This window comes from Urocampus carinirostris, chromosome 3, assembly GCF_059441175.1.
Source record: "Urocampus carinirostris isolate Australia breed hairy pipefish chromosome 3, RoL_Ucar_1.0, whole genome shotgun sequence".
NCBI classification, from domain to species: domain Eukaryota; kingdom Metazoa; phylum Chordata; class Actinopteri; order Syngnathiformes; family Syngnathidae; genus Urocampus; species Urocampus carinirostris.
Genome location: NC_142351.1, coordinates 64,705,125 through 64,720,352, shown reverse-complemented (window position 1 = coordinate 64,720,352; position 15,228 = coordinate 64,705,125). Strand labels below are relative to the sequence as shown.

At 38.8% G+C, this 15,228-nt stretch overlaps 2 protein-coding genes across 8 annotated transcripts in view; one reads left to right on the top strand and one right to left on the bottom strand.

Moving 5' to 3' along the window:
• LOC148370472 (meiotic recombination protein REC8 homolog) overlaps positions 1-15,228 on the bottom strand; it is a 44,473-nt gene that overhangs the window by 25,076 nt on the left and 4,169 nt on the right. For all 6 annotated transcript variants that reach the window (XM_088333005.1, XM_088333007.1, XM_088333003.1 and 3 more), the window contains exons 3-6: positions 14,919-15,061; positions 14,391-14,466; positions 2,223-2,337; positions 2,088-2,151 (exon numbers count right to left, since the gene is read on the bottom strand). In XM_088333005.1, the coding sequence (XP_088189131.1) occupies positions 2,088-2,151; positions 2,223-2,337; positions 14,391-14,466; positions 14,919-15,061 (398 nt within the window). The remainder of the gene's footprint in view (positions 1-2,087; positions 2,152-2,222; positions 2,338-14,390; positions 14,467-14,918; positions 15,062-15,228) is intronic.
• Positions 3,396-15,228, top strand: part of LOC148370473 (uncharacterized) — a 12,458-nt gene continuing 625 nt past the window's right edge. Inside the window, exons 1-3 of one of the 2 annotated variants that reach the window (XR_015850147.1) lie at positions 3,396-10,678; positions 11,392-11,508; positions 11,611-15,228. The exon at positions 11,611-15,228 is cut by the window's right edge and continues 624 nt beyond it. Coding sequence is in view for 1 of the 2 variants with exons in the window: in XM_088333010.1 (XP_088189136.1) it covers positions 8,796-8,966; positions 11,392-11,508; positions 11,611-11,802 (480 nt within the window). In the remaining variant the exon portion in view is untranslated. The remainder of the gene's footprint in view (positions 10,679-11,391; positions 11,509-11,610) is intronic. The other variant, XM_088333010.1, reaches the window with a different exon arrangement.

Genomic DNA, 15,228 nt, shown 5'->3' with positions numbered 1-15,228 from the left:
CAGTGTAATATTTTTAACAGACCCGTTTAATGTGCCGCGAGCGTGTTGCTAGTAGCGTTTTGCTACCCTTCACAGGCACGGTTTGGGATGAAAGTTATAATATTATTATTAAAGCTTTGAAAACTCGGTGTACCGTCTGTCTTTGTAAATATGTGTAACCATGTATAATATGTATTTGCAACTGTATATTTTTGTAATGTATTTATTTTAGAAACTTATTCTGATATGTTTTGCACGAGCAAATGAGAAAGAAAGGGCGGGGCAAACGCGGGCTGACGGGAAGTGGAGTAAAGGTGAGACGTGTTTGTGGACGCGGCTGACAATAGTGGATATATATTTTCCCCACCCTCACCTTTGGAAATATACACTTTTTACCTTGGATTACTTTCAATGGGCACCCGGACTCTGCAAGTCTGCATCAAACCTTAAGTACCAGTATCATTTTCCGTTCATTTTGCGAGCTGTGATTTTTGGACTGTGTCGGGTATGGGTTAATTTTGTGTTTGTGTTGCATTTTTTTTTTATGTGGGCGCATGCGGCTAATAAACAGATGCAGCCTGTGTATGTACAAAATCGGTTTTCCTCCCGAAGTGTGGTGGGTGCGGCTTATAATCAGGTGCGCTCTATAGTTCAGAATTTATGATAATTTAAAAGCAAAAAAGTCATTTAAATCATGAGATTATCACATACACTCAAATTAGTTTTTTTGTGTGATATTCTTTCCAGTTGGGATGAGTTTGCCTGAGTTAAACAAATTGTAGTGGAATTAAATTGATATTTTGTTTTGTTTTCAAAACAGTTAATAAAAAATAGAAGACATTAAATCTTAGTAAAGGGAAAGAAAACCCTCAAAAATCATTTCATAATTGAACCTTACACCACTGATCAGAATTCATTTGTGAGCCTCTGAAGCAATGTTCCCTCTAATTTTCCACGGGTCTGAGCGTTGAAACAACAGTGAGCCACAGCAATCCCAAGTGTGGCAACTAAGTCATTATCAAACATGTCCAAAACTTGACATCAAGTTACATTTTGTTGAGTTTCCAGCAACGCAAAAAAATTTCACTTTTGAAGGAATTGACTAATGTACTATTGCAATGATTGAACGGCCTACAAACGTCATTTGTTTTTACAACAATTCTTTCACGAGATTTCCATTTTTTTTTTTTTTTCCTGGTATCTTTTGTCGCATATTACTAACATTTTGGGGGGCTTATTTAATCGGTTGCACGATACAGGATACAGAACTGTATTTAATCACAATTTTTAGTGGAAGTACAATGTTGGCAACAAGATTGACTTGGTATAATTGGAAATGATTTGAATGCAACTCAAACTTTTTCTTCTTTTTCCCTGTTTTTCTTTCTTTTTTTTTAATTCCTTCAAAAAAAATCTCATTGTGTTTATTTTTTTTCCCAGCTGTTACTTTTTTCTTTTTGTTCTCTATTTACTTTTTTCCTATGTTTCTTTCTTTTCTTTTTTCTGGCTTTTTTTTCAGAATTTTTCCTTCTTTTTTTCTCTTCAGCTTTTCACTCCTTTCTCATTTTGGTATTTTTATCTTTTTTGTTCTATTTCCCCCCTTCCTTGAAGTCATTTTGTGCACAATTTTGGTCATGTAGGGATTAAAGAAGCAAAAACAACCCGATTAGCCGTTTGGGACCCGAAAGAGCCGGTTCTTTTTAGTGAGCCGAGCTGAAGAGGCCGGTTCTCGAAAAACTCAACTTCGTTCTACTTCAACCTTGACTTCCAAATACCGCATTTAGAATACAGCGTCACGGGAACCCGTGTATTTTTACCTTCATACACTGTAACTCTGACTGAATTCGCTTCTTAATTAGCAATTTCGAGCCCTGATTTTTGTGAGCTGGTTAGATTTTCTTGTGCGCGGAAAAGCTCTGGGAATTGCACAATTGCGCACACGCAGCTTAGAGGGAACATTGCTCTGAGGGCCCCCCAGCCCTTCAGCTCACGCACACTTTTTATGCCAGTAATTTACGATTCCGGCTCCCACGAAAGTGCTTTTTTTTGCATGTGGCCCCTGAGCTGATAAGAGTTTGACATCCCCGTGCTAGAAAATAGGAAGTTACCGCTTCTTGTGGAAGTGGAGCCTGGCAGAGTGCGATCCAGTTCGCCTGCAGAAGTTTCCCCCATCTTGAACAAAAAAGACGATAAAATGATTTTAATGCAAATGATTTTGAATGTGTTATTTCCAATTTCAGAACCTGCATGAGTTCATCTGGACTGGGCAGGAACTCTTCCATGACTCCGAAACAAGGGTCCAGCTGCGCGTCCATCTCGTCCTGGAGCGCCATGGGCTCCAATGACAGTGTCGCGTTTCTAAAAACAGCATATGTAAACCTTTTTCATGGCCAATCTCAAGCCATATTTAAGCACTTTCAAGGCCATTAAAAAAGTCATTCTGGTGTGAATCATATATTTCGGAGATCCACAAATATATCTGCAATTGACATATTTATCTATGAATGAATGAATGAAAACTTTATTCGAACATTAAAATAAAAACAGAACAAAAACAATAACTCAACAACAAAATAATATTACATAATATGTTCGAAAATGGGTAGTCAGAAGCAAATGCTTATATTCCCTACCCCTTCACCTTCCCTTTTAAACACACCAATTATATAACAATTGTAATAATACTAATAATAACAGTTATGATGTAACAACAGCAACAATAACACAAAGTTAATCATAGTTCTAGACGCACAATTCCCACTTTCTCTTATCCCTCATACCTGATTTTCTTCATCTCTGTATTCCACCAGGAATGTTTTTTTGTATTTAAATTTGAACAAGTGAAAAGTTGGACATCGTTTGATCTCGTCTTGCAAACCGTTCCAAAGCTTGACTCCACACACAGACACACACATACTTCTGGTGGTTCTCACTTTTGGGATCATGAATTCACTACAGCCCCTTAAGTTATAATTTCCTTCTTTCCGAATGAATAATTTATGGATGTTTTCAGGCACTATGTTTTTGTTGACCTTAAACAGCAGTTGTGCAGTGAAAAATTTACTAAATCATCTATTTTTAATAATTTGGACTGCAGGAATAAAATAATAGTATGATCTCGATATCCTACCCTGTGTATAGTTCTAATTGCACGTTTTTGAAGGATAAAAAGGGACTGTAGTGAACTTTTGTAATTATTGCCCCAGACTTCTATATAGCTAAGCCATATCCCCCTAATAAAAGTTGGCCAGAGTCAAAAACACACTCACATTCACCAAACATTCATTCCACTTTGCTCTACCCAACATAAAACCCTCTGAACAACAGGGGGGTGCACTGCTGTGACCACCTGGTATCATGAGAGTAATCTGTAATTGAATGTAGGTAAAACTAAGGAGATGATAATAGATTTCCTTACTAAGCCTCCCCCGCATGTGCCGCTGTCAATTATGGTAGTGAGGTCAAACTGGTCCATTTTTTTCAAGTTTCTGGGTACTTACTTGTCAGCTGACCTCACATGGACTGTCAATGCTATTGATATTCTAAAGTCAGCCAGACAAAGGCTCTACTTCATTCCTCAACTCAAATAATTCAGAGTCCGTCGATTCATTCTAGTCAATTTTTATCGTGCTATCATTGAATCCGTTTTAACTAGGTCAATCATAGTTTGGTTTGGTCGCGTCAATCAGAAAGAATTGTCAAAGATAGAATCAGTAGTGAGGACGCCAGAGGAAATAATAGGTACTGGAATCCTGTCCCTGCAAAGTATCTACATCGAACGAACTAGAAAACGAACGCTAAAAATTATAGACGATCCCATTCCCCCTGCTCGCAGGTACTTTAATTACCTGCTGTCAGGTTGCCGTCTTCGGTCCATTGTGAGTAAGACTACACGTCTTAAGGAGAGTTTATAGCTATTCGCATGTTCAACGGTAATTGATTAGGTTATTATGTATAGTATTATTATGCCAAAGACGTTCCTCCGACCTATTCTACTCTTGTCTTGTTATTTACATGTTCTTTCTTTTCAAACTATTTTATATGATTACCTTGTATTATACACTACAATATATTTTTTTACTCTATCCTTTTTATTCTTTTAAATCTATTATATTATCATTATTGAGCGTTCACGTGTTAAATGATTTCTTGTACATATCATGTTTATGGTTTATACTGGCTGAATAAATAAATACAATACAATACAATACAATCCTTCACCAGCAGAGAGCCTGACGGCATACACGGGTTTACCCGCTCCGTATCATATGGTTTGATCACACCTTAAAAACACAATAAAAATGAAAGCATTTTCCTGGGTTTCAAGCGCCCGTACGAGCCGTTTTAAAGACAATCAGCGTCTTCTAGGGCTGTTACCATTAGTCGCAGTGGGCAAAAAAAAATTCATAATAGAATTAGTTGACAATGCCATTGTTGACTATTGTCGCCAGACACGTTTTTTGGATCTCTGCTGAGAGTTGCTTATGTGCAATGGGGTCTCTGTCTTGAGCGCTAACATACAGAAATGGCGGTGTCATTTGTAAAGTTTTGGTACTCTTTGGTACAAACTTTAGCCTGGATACAGCCGCTAAAATGGCTACAGTAATCCCTTGGTTGATGGAGGGGCCTATACATCGTTAAATCAATTTCATGCTAAAAAAGAAGATAGAAGAAACCACATGAGTTTGTAGTGTTAAATGAGGCTTCTCCCCCTAACTTTGTGAGTGCGCACTTGGCACGACCATGCAAAAAAGGTGGAGGTGTTGCTCTTATATCGGAAAATAGGTTGAAATGTACTTCTAATACCCCTACTAGTTTTAAAACGTTTTAAAACGTTTGAAGCACTTGTTATGAGGTCCTTAATGTCAACACCAATTTATGTAGTTGTTGTGTATCGCCCACCTGGACCATACTCAAATTTTTTGGAAGAATTTTCTGATTTGTTAACAGACTTAGTTACGTATGCGGATAATGTTGTAATTATTGGTGATTTTAATGTTCACATAAACTCCCCATCAAATTCACTTGCAATTGCATTTAAGTCACTGATGGATACATTTGGTTTCAATCAAATAGTTGATGTGCCAACTCATAAAGATGGGAACACTCTAGATCTTGTCCTGACCCGTGGCGTAGTAGCCTCAAATGTTACAGTGTTACCGTATCCTAATGCCATCTCTGATCACTATTTTGTTAAATGTGAGGTGTTGTTTAATGTTTACTGTGATAAGGAAAATATAGGCTTTAGCAGTCGCAATATCCGCCCTAAAACGGTGTTAGCCTTAAAAGAATTATTACCTACGGTAACTGCAGCCTTCCCTTCGTACACTGGGTCTGTTGACTCACTTACAAACAACTTCAATACTGCTTTGGTAAATGTTCTTGATTCTGTGGCGCCCCTAAAGTATAAATTCCGACCCAAGAAGAATACACCTTGGTTTACTGAAGAAACTAGGTTACTCAAACAAAGTTGCAGAAAAATTGAACGAAAATGGCGCACTACTAAGCTGGAGGTTTTTCGACTGGCCTGGTGTGACAGTTTGCTGAAATATAAAGTAGCTCTTGCCTCAGCTAAAGCTTCGTATTTCTCTAAGATTATTGTTGAACATAAGAATAATCCAAAATTTTTATTTGACACAGTGGTGAAACTTACCAGACAACAACTTAACCCAAATGGTTGCACTCATTCTGCTAATGACATTATGGAATTTTTTAATAAAAAGATTCAACTAATCAGGAATGAAATTTTAAAAGAACGCTCTGTTTCCTCCTCCTATATCAAAGATGTGGAGGTGCTAGGTATGGACTGTGTCAGCGGTTGTTTAGAAACATTCTCTAGTTTCAATGAATTGTCCCTTGATAATCTAACACAGATGGTCAGTAGGGCCAAACAAACTACGTGCCTGCTTGATCCGTTTCCAGCTTCACTGGTGAAGGATCTGTTTGAGATCTTAGGACCATCAGTTTTAAATATTATTAATATATCGCTATCCTCGGGTATTGTTCCTGTAGCCTTCAAGTCTGCCGTCATTAAACCCACGCTTAAGCGACCTAACCTTGACCCAGAAAGCCTAGGTAATTATAGGCCAGTGTCAAATCTGCCATTTCTTGCGAAATTACTTGAAAAGGTCGTTGCACAGCAGCTAAATGACTTCATGTCAGAAAATAACCTTTTTGAAACTGTCCAGTCAGCATTTAGAGCAAATCATTCTACTGAGACAGCCCTTGCAAAAGTAACCAATGATCTCCTTTTAACAATAGATTCTGGTGCCTCATCAATGTTACTGCTGCTGGATCTCAGCGCTGCTTTTGATACGGTCGACCACAACATATTATTGATTCGTCTAGAACGCATTGGTATCTCAGGAACTGTACTCTCGTGGTTTAGGTCCTACCTGTCAGACAGGATGCAATGTGTTAACTATGGCAATATGACCTCTAAAATATCTAATGTCCCTTGTGGTGTTCCTCAAGGCTCTGTACTTGGCCCCCTTCTTTTTAGTATTTATATGATCCCGCTTGGTGACATTATCCGCAAGTATAATATTAGTTTCCATTGCTATGCAGATGACACTCAACTGTATGTGCCACTGGAAAAAACTGGACATTTAAGTTTTAGAAATCTGGAGGATTGCCTTACTGAGATTCAAAGATGGATGTCAAATAATTTTTTACGCCTTAACCCAGAAAAAACTGAAATGTTGATTATTGGTCCAGCTCACTGTCGTCATTTGTTTTCAAACATTACCCTGAACCTAGACAAATGTAATATCACCCATAGTGACTCGGTCAAAAATCTAGGTGTTATATTTGATCCTAATCTGTCGTTTCAGTTACATGTGAAAAATATTACTAGAATAGCTTTCTACCACCTCCGTAATATTGCGAAGATTCGTTCAATGCTGTCCCAATCAGATGCAGAGATTTTAATTCATGCGTTTATTACTTCTCGGCTTGATTACTGTAATGTATTGCTTTCTGGTCTCCCGATGTCTAGCATTAAAAGTTTGCAGCTGGTTCAGAATGCGGCAGCTAGACTTTTGACTAAGACTAAAAAGTTTGAGCATATTACACCTGTATTGGCCAACTTGCACTGGCTCCCAGTCCACTTAAGATGTGACTTTAAGGTTCTCTTATTAACATATAAATGTTTGCATGGGCTTGCACCCTCTTATCTCTCTGATTTGATTTCCCCCTATGTTCCTACACGGAGTCTGCGCTCGGAAAATGCCGGTCTACTTGTGATTCCGAGAGCCAAGAAGTCTGCGGGCTCGAGAGCGTTCTCCATCCGGGCCCCGGTGTTGTGGAATGCCCTGCCTCTGGAGATAAGATCTGCAACCTCAACGGAAGTTTTTAAATTGAGGCTTAAGACACACTTCTATTCCAAAGCATATGATTGATGCCCACCTCGTATTCTGTTTTGTCCTGTCTTTTTCTGAGGCCTGCCTGGCTGATACGAAGGAGAAGGATGATTTGGGATGGGTCAGCGGACCGGGGTCTGACCTGCAGCATGTCAACCCCTGCATTTACCAGCTGGCGTCGTCGTTGATGTCATGCTCTTTCCGGACATTTTCAACATCTTACCTAGTGTTTACTATTCTGTGTACAGTAATGCTAATTGTAATTCACCCTGTTCAATCCTGGAAGGGGGATTACCACATGTGAGGTCCTTTCTCAAGGTTTCTCTTTTCTCCTCACACTGAGGTTTTTGAGTTTTTCCTTGCCCGCATGCTGGTTTGCTAGTTTAAGATCAGGTAATTGTGTAATTTTGTAACTGTAATCCTGTGCAGTCCTTTGAGACATTTTTGTGATTAAGGGCTATATAAATAAATTTGACTTGACTTGACTTGACTTGACTTGACTTGACTTGACTTGACTTGACAAGAAGATTATCTCAAGGTTCGACTAATTGTTTCAACAGTCCATGACTAGTCCGGTGTTTTCCAACCTTTTTTTAATCCAAGACACAACTTTTCATTAAAACATCTCGAGGCAAACCATCTATCGAAAATATTTGAAATTAATTATTTAATTAAATGTATGTTCTTTTTTTTAAACTGAAATGATCCTGTTGCTTACAGTGATGAGGTGGGTCGTTTTGTGGTCACCGTGGCTCATGATCCACAAATTTCATTTAATAATAATAATTTCCTTTGTATTGTCATTCTGTGTAACAATGTACACAGAACGAAATGTCGATACACCTGACCCATTGTAGCGAGCCGATGCAGCCGCAGGCAGAGGGCGCCACCATTTACCCATGTTATAAGTCTTAGGTATGACTCGGCCGAGGCGCGAACCAGCAACCTCCCAGTCTCAAAGCGGGCGCCCTACCATCTAGGCTACTGAGCTGGTAAGACATTGTACCTAAAAATAATCATTGAAATCAGAAAAACATGTTTAAGATCTTTACTTTATTCAATATGTTTTATCATTTTAGCAGTGCAATCTTAAATAAACAAAATAAGTCATTACATATACATATCTCATGAGCAGATAATTGGTTTTAAAAAAAGAAAAAAGGCAGGGGATCAACAGAATATATGGAAAGGCGTTACGTAATTTGGATACCTAAAAAATGTAATTGTATACCGCTACAGTTACAGAAAAAAAAAGACGTAATCAAATTACAGGTACATTTAGTAAAAATAAGGATTATTTTGCAGGATTACAATTTATTCATACGTATATTTATATATACATAATGCGCCGATACACGAATTGTGCCTATCATCATTCCATTATGCTGTCACTGACGCACCACATCAACACTTCATGAGACTCACGGCACTGAGAGAATCTTTGCAGTTGCTGGCATGGCCTCCAATGAAAAGATTGCCTTTACTGGGTGGAAATTTCGTCATTATTTTGTTCATCGAGCTGAAAAGGGCAACAACAACACCGTGCAGTGCAAGTTATGCCTTCCAGCTGTGAAACTGCTGTCATTGTCCAAGGACTCCACTTCTAATTTGAAGAAACCTTCACAGGTAAGACCGCTATTATTAGCTTAAGTTAACTTTAGTTAGCTAGCGTACCTGCTGATACTGCTACAACTACTAACCCTGGAAAATATTCTCCAGCTATATTTTCAGTGTTTTGTCAAACAATAGCTCTCGTTTGCTGGTAATTAAAGTCTGTCCTATATTCCCACATGTCGATGTGTCCTTGAGCAAGACACTTAATTACCCAAATTGCTGCGTCAATGGTGAATGAATGTGCCTGAATGGTGAGCTTGATGAGCAGGTTAGTACTCTACGTGGTAGTGTTAAATTTGTTAACAAAAACTAAACAAAAATATGTTCGAGACAGAGAGAGAGACTGCCAAGCATCTGCGTGACTCACTCGTTTTCCGCGTTTCAGTGTTCATGAAGCGATTCTAAGTTAACAAACGTGATTCTCTGTATTAAGACAACATAATCATCATTTGATGTATAGATAATGACTTTCGTATTAAGTAGCTAACGTAACAAGGATGGGAAACCCACAGTGGTGATGAGCTGTCAGAGCCAAGGCGAATTTCCAGTAAGTTGACTATTAGTGTGAAATAGTGCATTAACGGTGGCATAATGTTAATGTTCGTCCTTTTTGCCTTACCAGTAGTGGTTTACAAGCCTAACGTAAAGTGCACAAGTAAGCCTAAGCTAAATGCATCAGTTCATTCAGGTGGTTAATCAAAGATTAAGTCAACATCATCTGATCTGATTGTATAGTTTAAATCACTATTTATGCTTTTCCTATTTATAAATAAGTGTGACAAACTTGCATTGTCATTATCTGTGCCTCAGTCCAGTCTTAAATCTAGTGATGCCTTAATATTGTTATGCATCAAAAAGATGAGAGAAAATGTTATGTGAAATAATTGCAGATTAGATGGAAATGTTCTATATTATATGTTGACAAAAAAGTAAATGAGTAAAATAATTGCCCAGTTTCCATGATCACTAAATGAATATACTGAGCATTAAGGGAATGACCAGTACATAACTTTGGGATATGTCAGTACTACCTCTTTTCCTTGGGAATTTTTCACCTACTACCATTGTGACTAACAATTAGACCTAAGATTTATGGCCCGAGCCCAAGCCCGAACCCGAACCCGAGGCAATTTCGGGCCGGGTCGGGCCTGAAATGTCAGTCATACGGTCGGGTCGGGTCGGGTTCGGTCCTGCTTTTTTTTTTTTTTTTTTTTAAATTAATTAATAATTATAAATATATGTTCATTAAAAATATATACTTAAACTATGTATGGATACTAGACCAAGGAATACTGGTTATAAAATAAATAATTTGGATAAAACGGAGAAGGAGCTGTAATTGCTATTTAACGGAGCCAGAGCATGCTCTGTGCATGTGACGTGAATGCTGTCCTTGTAGTGGGTTGTACATAATTCACCCACGGAACCATTGTTTAGTTAGCGAGTTCCTAGGGGGACTCTTAATTCGACCGGTTCTAGCGACTCCCGTGTTGGTTTTGTTATTGCAAGTTTACATGTCATTAAAGCAGCTCCCGTTGGCACCTTTGTTTGGCACTCCGCCTACGACTCCCGTCTCTGCTCGCTACATCCTCTTAATAATCTTCCCCTGCGCAAATTCGCATGATTTTGGCCTGGTATCCCCGATATGGAGTCGGAGTCGTCGGACCAACAAGAAGTGAAGGATAAACTAAAGAGAGGAGAACTGACGAGGAAAACACACTCTGGTAAGAGTGAAGTGTGGAGCACTTTCAAATTGATAGTAGAAAATGATACAGAGTCTTGCGTTGGCTTCGCTGAGTGTCAATGTGGCAATTTGCTCGCATACGATAGCAAAAAGACTGGGACCTCGACGCTGATCAGACAAGACTAGAATCTCAAGGACGTACTGCCTCTGTGGATTATGGCCCAATGATCAAGTCGTCAAAATGACGGACGCCCTTAAATGTTTACGCCGCCTCTAAAAAAAACCCGTCAATGACAGATTGTCGCTTAATGTAACATCTGCAGTGCAGACACAGAAATATAAAAGATGTAAATGTTTATACAGTTTTATTTAACTTAGGCCTAGATGTTGTAACAAAAGGCAGAGTTTAATTTGTTATCATAAATCACCCCTCCTTATAAATAAAATATGTAATTTCGGGCTCCCCTCGGGCCGGGCCAGCAAATCCAGTTAATTAGTCGGGCTCGGTCCGGGTCGGGTTTAATACCCCTCGGGCCTGCGTCGGGCTCGGGTGCTTTTTTTTGGCCCGATCTTACCTCTACTAACAATACAAAGCTTTATGATCTTTGAGGTATTTTTATTGTCAGTGTTATGAGTTACTGAATAGATTAAGCATTATATATATATATATATATATATGTATATACAATATGCATATATACCTATATAAAATGTATATTACAATTGTTTAATTTTTTATTTGTGTTGTTGCAGAGGAGGCATCCAAGAAAGTTGCATCAGACTAAGGAGGACACCAGTCAATCTGAGATGAATGGACAGCCTAGTAAATCCGAAGATGGCCAAGAGGTCTGGCATCCTCCCTTCAAACAGGTAATCCTTGAACTTGGACACAACACATCCCAGAGTGCTGTCAGTAGACTGATATTTGACTTTGTGATTGATGACGTTCAACCTTTCTCCTTGGTTGAGCAGCCTTCATTCAAAAAGCTCATAGAGAGAATCAGCGGTGGCAAAACAGTCATGTGCAGAAAGACACTAGTGCAGCGTATAGAGAGGGAATTTGCTGCCATGAAAGAAAACTTGACTGTCATATATGTGCACAACAGCAGACTTGTGGACTGCAAACAACAGAGGCTTTTTTGGTATGACATGCCACTGGATTGAGGATACTCTTGAGAGGAAGTCAGCAGCACTGGCCTGTGCACGAGTGAAGGGACGGCATACTTTTGATGTCCTTGCAGCAAAAATCAGTGAAATACATGCAGACTATAAGTTGCAGCACAAAGTAAGGGCCACAGTTACAGACAATAGGAGTAACTTTGTTAAGGCTTTCAGAGAATTTGAAACAAGTGAGGGGGCAGCACCAGATGATTTGGATGATGGAATTAGGTTCTTGGAAATGGACACAGCTCTGGAGGTGGAGATAGATGAGGAACTTCACTTCTTCTCCCTCCTCATCAACGGTGTGCAGCGCACACACACTTAACTTGATTGCCACCGATGAGGTGGATAAAGCAGCATCAAAAGGGCCGTCCTGGAAAGTGTATCGAAGTGCAATGGGAAAGTGTGCTTCTATATGGAACAAAGCACATCGATCATCAGCAGCTGCAGAAGTCGTGCAGGATATTGCCAGTATGAGAGTTACGGTTCCATGTGTCACAAGGTGGAACTCTGAATATATGGCCATTGCCAAACTGACTGAACTTACAGAAGATCAGCTGGCAGACATCTGCTCAAGACTCTGTGTGACCAGGCTGAACCCTCATGGGATTACATTTCTCAGGGAATATGTAGCTGTCTTACAGCCACTTGCTCAATCCATTGATATTCTACAGCGGGAGAAAAAGTGCTATCTGGGGTTCCTCATTTCAACAATCTTAAGCCTCAAATCTAAGCTCTCTGAGAAGGAACCACAAGTGATGTACACAGCACACATTATTACTGCAGTCATTGATGCAATTGATCTTCGCTTTGGTGCCATTCTAAGCAGCCGTGATGCAAAAATGGCTACAACTACCAAAATTCTGCATGTGTTGGCTTCCTTTTGAGAAGAAAGAGGATATGTGCCAAACAATGGTTCAGGAGGCAAGCTCTTTGGAAAATCTCCTGCAGCTGCGACAAACACCATCTCTGACACTGATGGATCAGATGAAGATTTTTTTGTGTTTGGGAAGAAAAACAGGACTGAAGAGCACAGCAGAGAAGAGGTTCAGAGGTTCCTTGATGATACCTATAAGACCATGGACTCCCTGAATGCATTTTCTTTGGTCAAGGAGCACTTCATGAAGTACAATACTACGCTGCCTTCCAGTGCTCCAGTTGAACGCCTTTTCAGTAATGGTGGAAATGTACTTCCCTCATCTCGTAGTAGAATGTCTGATGACCTCATGGAACAAGTCCTTCTCCTTCGTTATAACAGAAAGTTTTGCCCAAAGCTCAGTTTTGATTGAATATAAGACTACAGTTGGGCTCCACATTACCAGTCTCAGGATTTTACAAATGGTTCCTACCTCCTACACACTAGTTCTGCAAATGTATAAGCAGCAAATGTTCTTTTTGCCTTGTTTTATGTTCTTAAAGTGTAGTACCTTACATTTGTTTTGATTGTCCTTTTATTTCATTTTTGAAAATTCAGAAAGCACACCTGATTTGTTAAACATGGTGCGAAGGACATCAGTATGAGAATTTGGTGTTCAATACATAAGAAGTATACTTTATTTCTGTTTAGAGTTGTGTATTGTGGGTGCCCTTAATCTATATAGTAAACTTAAAAAGAGCACTTAGTGTTTTGTTAACAGACTATTTCCATTTGGAATTTTGCTTTAGGCCCATACTTAGATTCATATTTCATCTACCTACGTGCTGTATTTACTTAATGGCGTGAGAGCGAGATGAAAGGCTAAAGTAATATTTTTGTGTTCACTGTACAAGGAGCAGACTTTAATTCTATTTTGTATATTGTGCTGTAAGCCTATACTTTTAATTTAAACTCAAAAGCACCTGCCTGAATTTACATTGTGGTGTTCAATAACTTTCACTTGCTTGGAATTTTTGTTGAAAATTTAGAAAGTGAACACTTTGTGTGTTTAAAACAATATTGGGCTCTTAATGTGCTCTTAATTAATAATGTGAACTAAAACAGAGCGTATTTTGGCTGCAATTTGAAAGAGAAAGCTTTTTTTTTTTGCTTAATAAACTATACTATGTGGTTAAGATTTAAGCATTTTCTTTGTAGGACTACAAGCAACTACCTGACCTTGGTTTCCTCTATTTCTTTTACAAGGTTACACTGTTGATTTGTATTACACAAAATTTAGTAATTTTATTTATATGTAGTTTCTTTCGTCTTTTATTAGCATATTTGGTATTGGAGTAATCCAAAAGTAATTGGAAATAATCAAGTTACATTACTGTAATATTATGGTACATGGATTACGTTACTGACTACATTTTTCAACAGGTAACTAGTGGCTGTATCGGAATACATTTTTAAAGTAACCCCACCAACCCTGTCTGCCACCTACTGCTACAGATGAATGACAGTTACTCAGGTGATCATTGAAAGAAAGCTAAAAGAGTGAGAGCTTTTGCCAAGATAGAATTGGGCAATTTTCTGCGGCACACGAGACAAAGTCTCACGGCACACTAATTGAAAAACACTGGACTAGTCGACTATAAAAGTAGTGGTTAGTTGCAGCCCTAGCATCTTCATTTCCTTCATAACATAGGAAAACCCCAACTTTTGCGCTTACCTGCCGGGGTCCTTCAGGTCGAGCTTCTTGGAGGCTCGGTACTTCAACAAATGCTCCAAAGTCCTCTGAAGATCCTCTGAGGGCAAACACAGTTGAAACTCTTGTCATATTTTTCACTAAATACTTTTTTTTTTAATTTACTTGTATTTACCGCTATTATGCGTATATAAAGCGCTTTCCTTAGATCATAATAAGTTAGGTCCTTTTTATCAAAATACAATCGTTTCTTCAGGCAAAGGTTAAACGGCTTGAGCCAGATTTCCCCAAATATGATGAGTATGATAGTTTCATTTAGCAGTTTCATCTAGCTTCTGGAATGACCTTTTTGTATAAGCATAACAGTAAACCACATCTGCTAGCTCATTTATGGCCAAAATATTATATAATAAAGCTTTGGAAGGAATTGCTCATCTGTTTTCTTCCTCTATTTTGAAAAGCTGACTTGTCGGTATGCGGAACCCATAGAAATGCTAAGGGAAAAAAACATTCCTGATTATTATTTTTTGATTGGAAAGAGGACACCCTTACTGAGAAAAAGGGAACACTGTCGGTGGAAGACGACCACGACGCCATATTGAAGCTGTGAGGTCAAGTAGAGGGACAGGCGAGGCGCCGGCTGCTGGGGATGAATTGGTGGGACTTGAACCAAAATGTACTTTATGATGTCATCACTGAAAAAAATTTAAGAATTTGTTTTTTTTCTTTAAAAATGGTCTGACAATTATTGTCAAACACTTCCTTTGGTTGCAGGTGGAAAAAACATAAAATTCTCTTTACTGTCGTTATGTCACGAAACGGACCGGGAAACAGGAAGTTGGAACTCCATTTTGTAGATCTG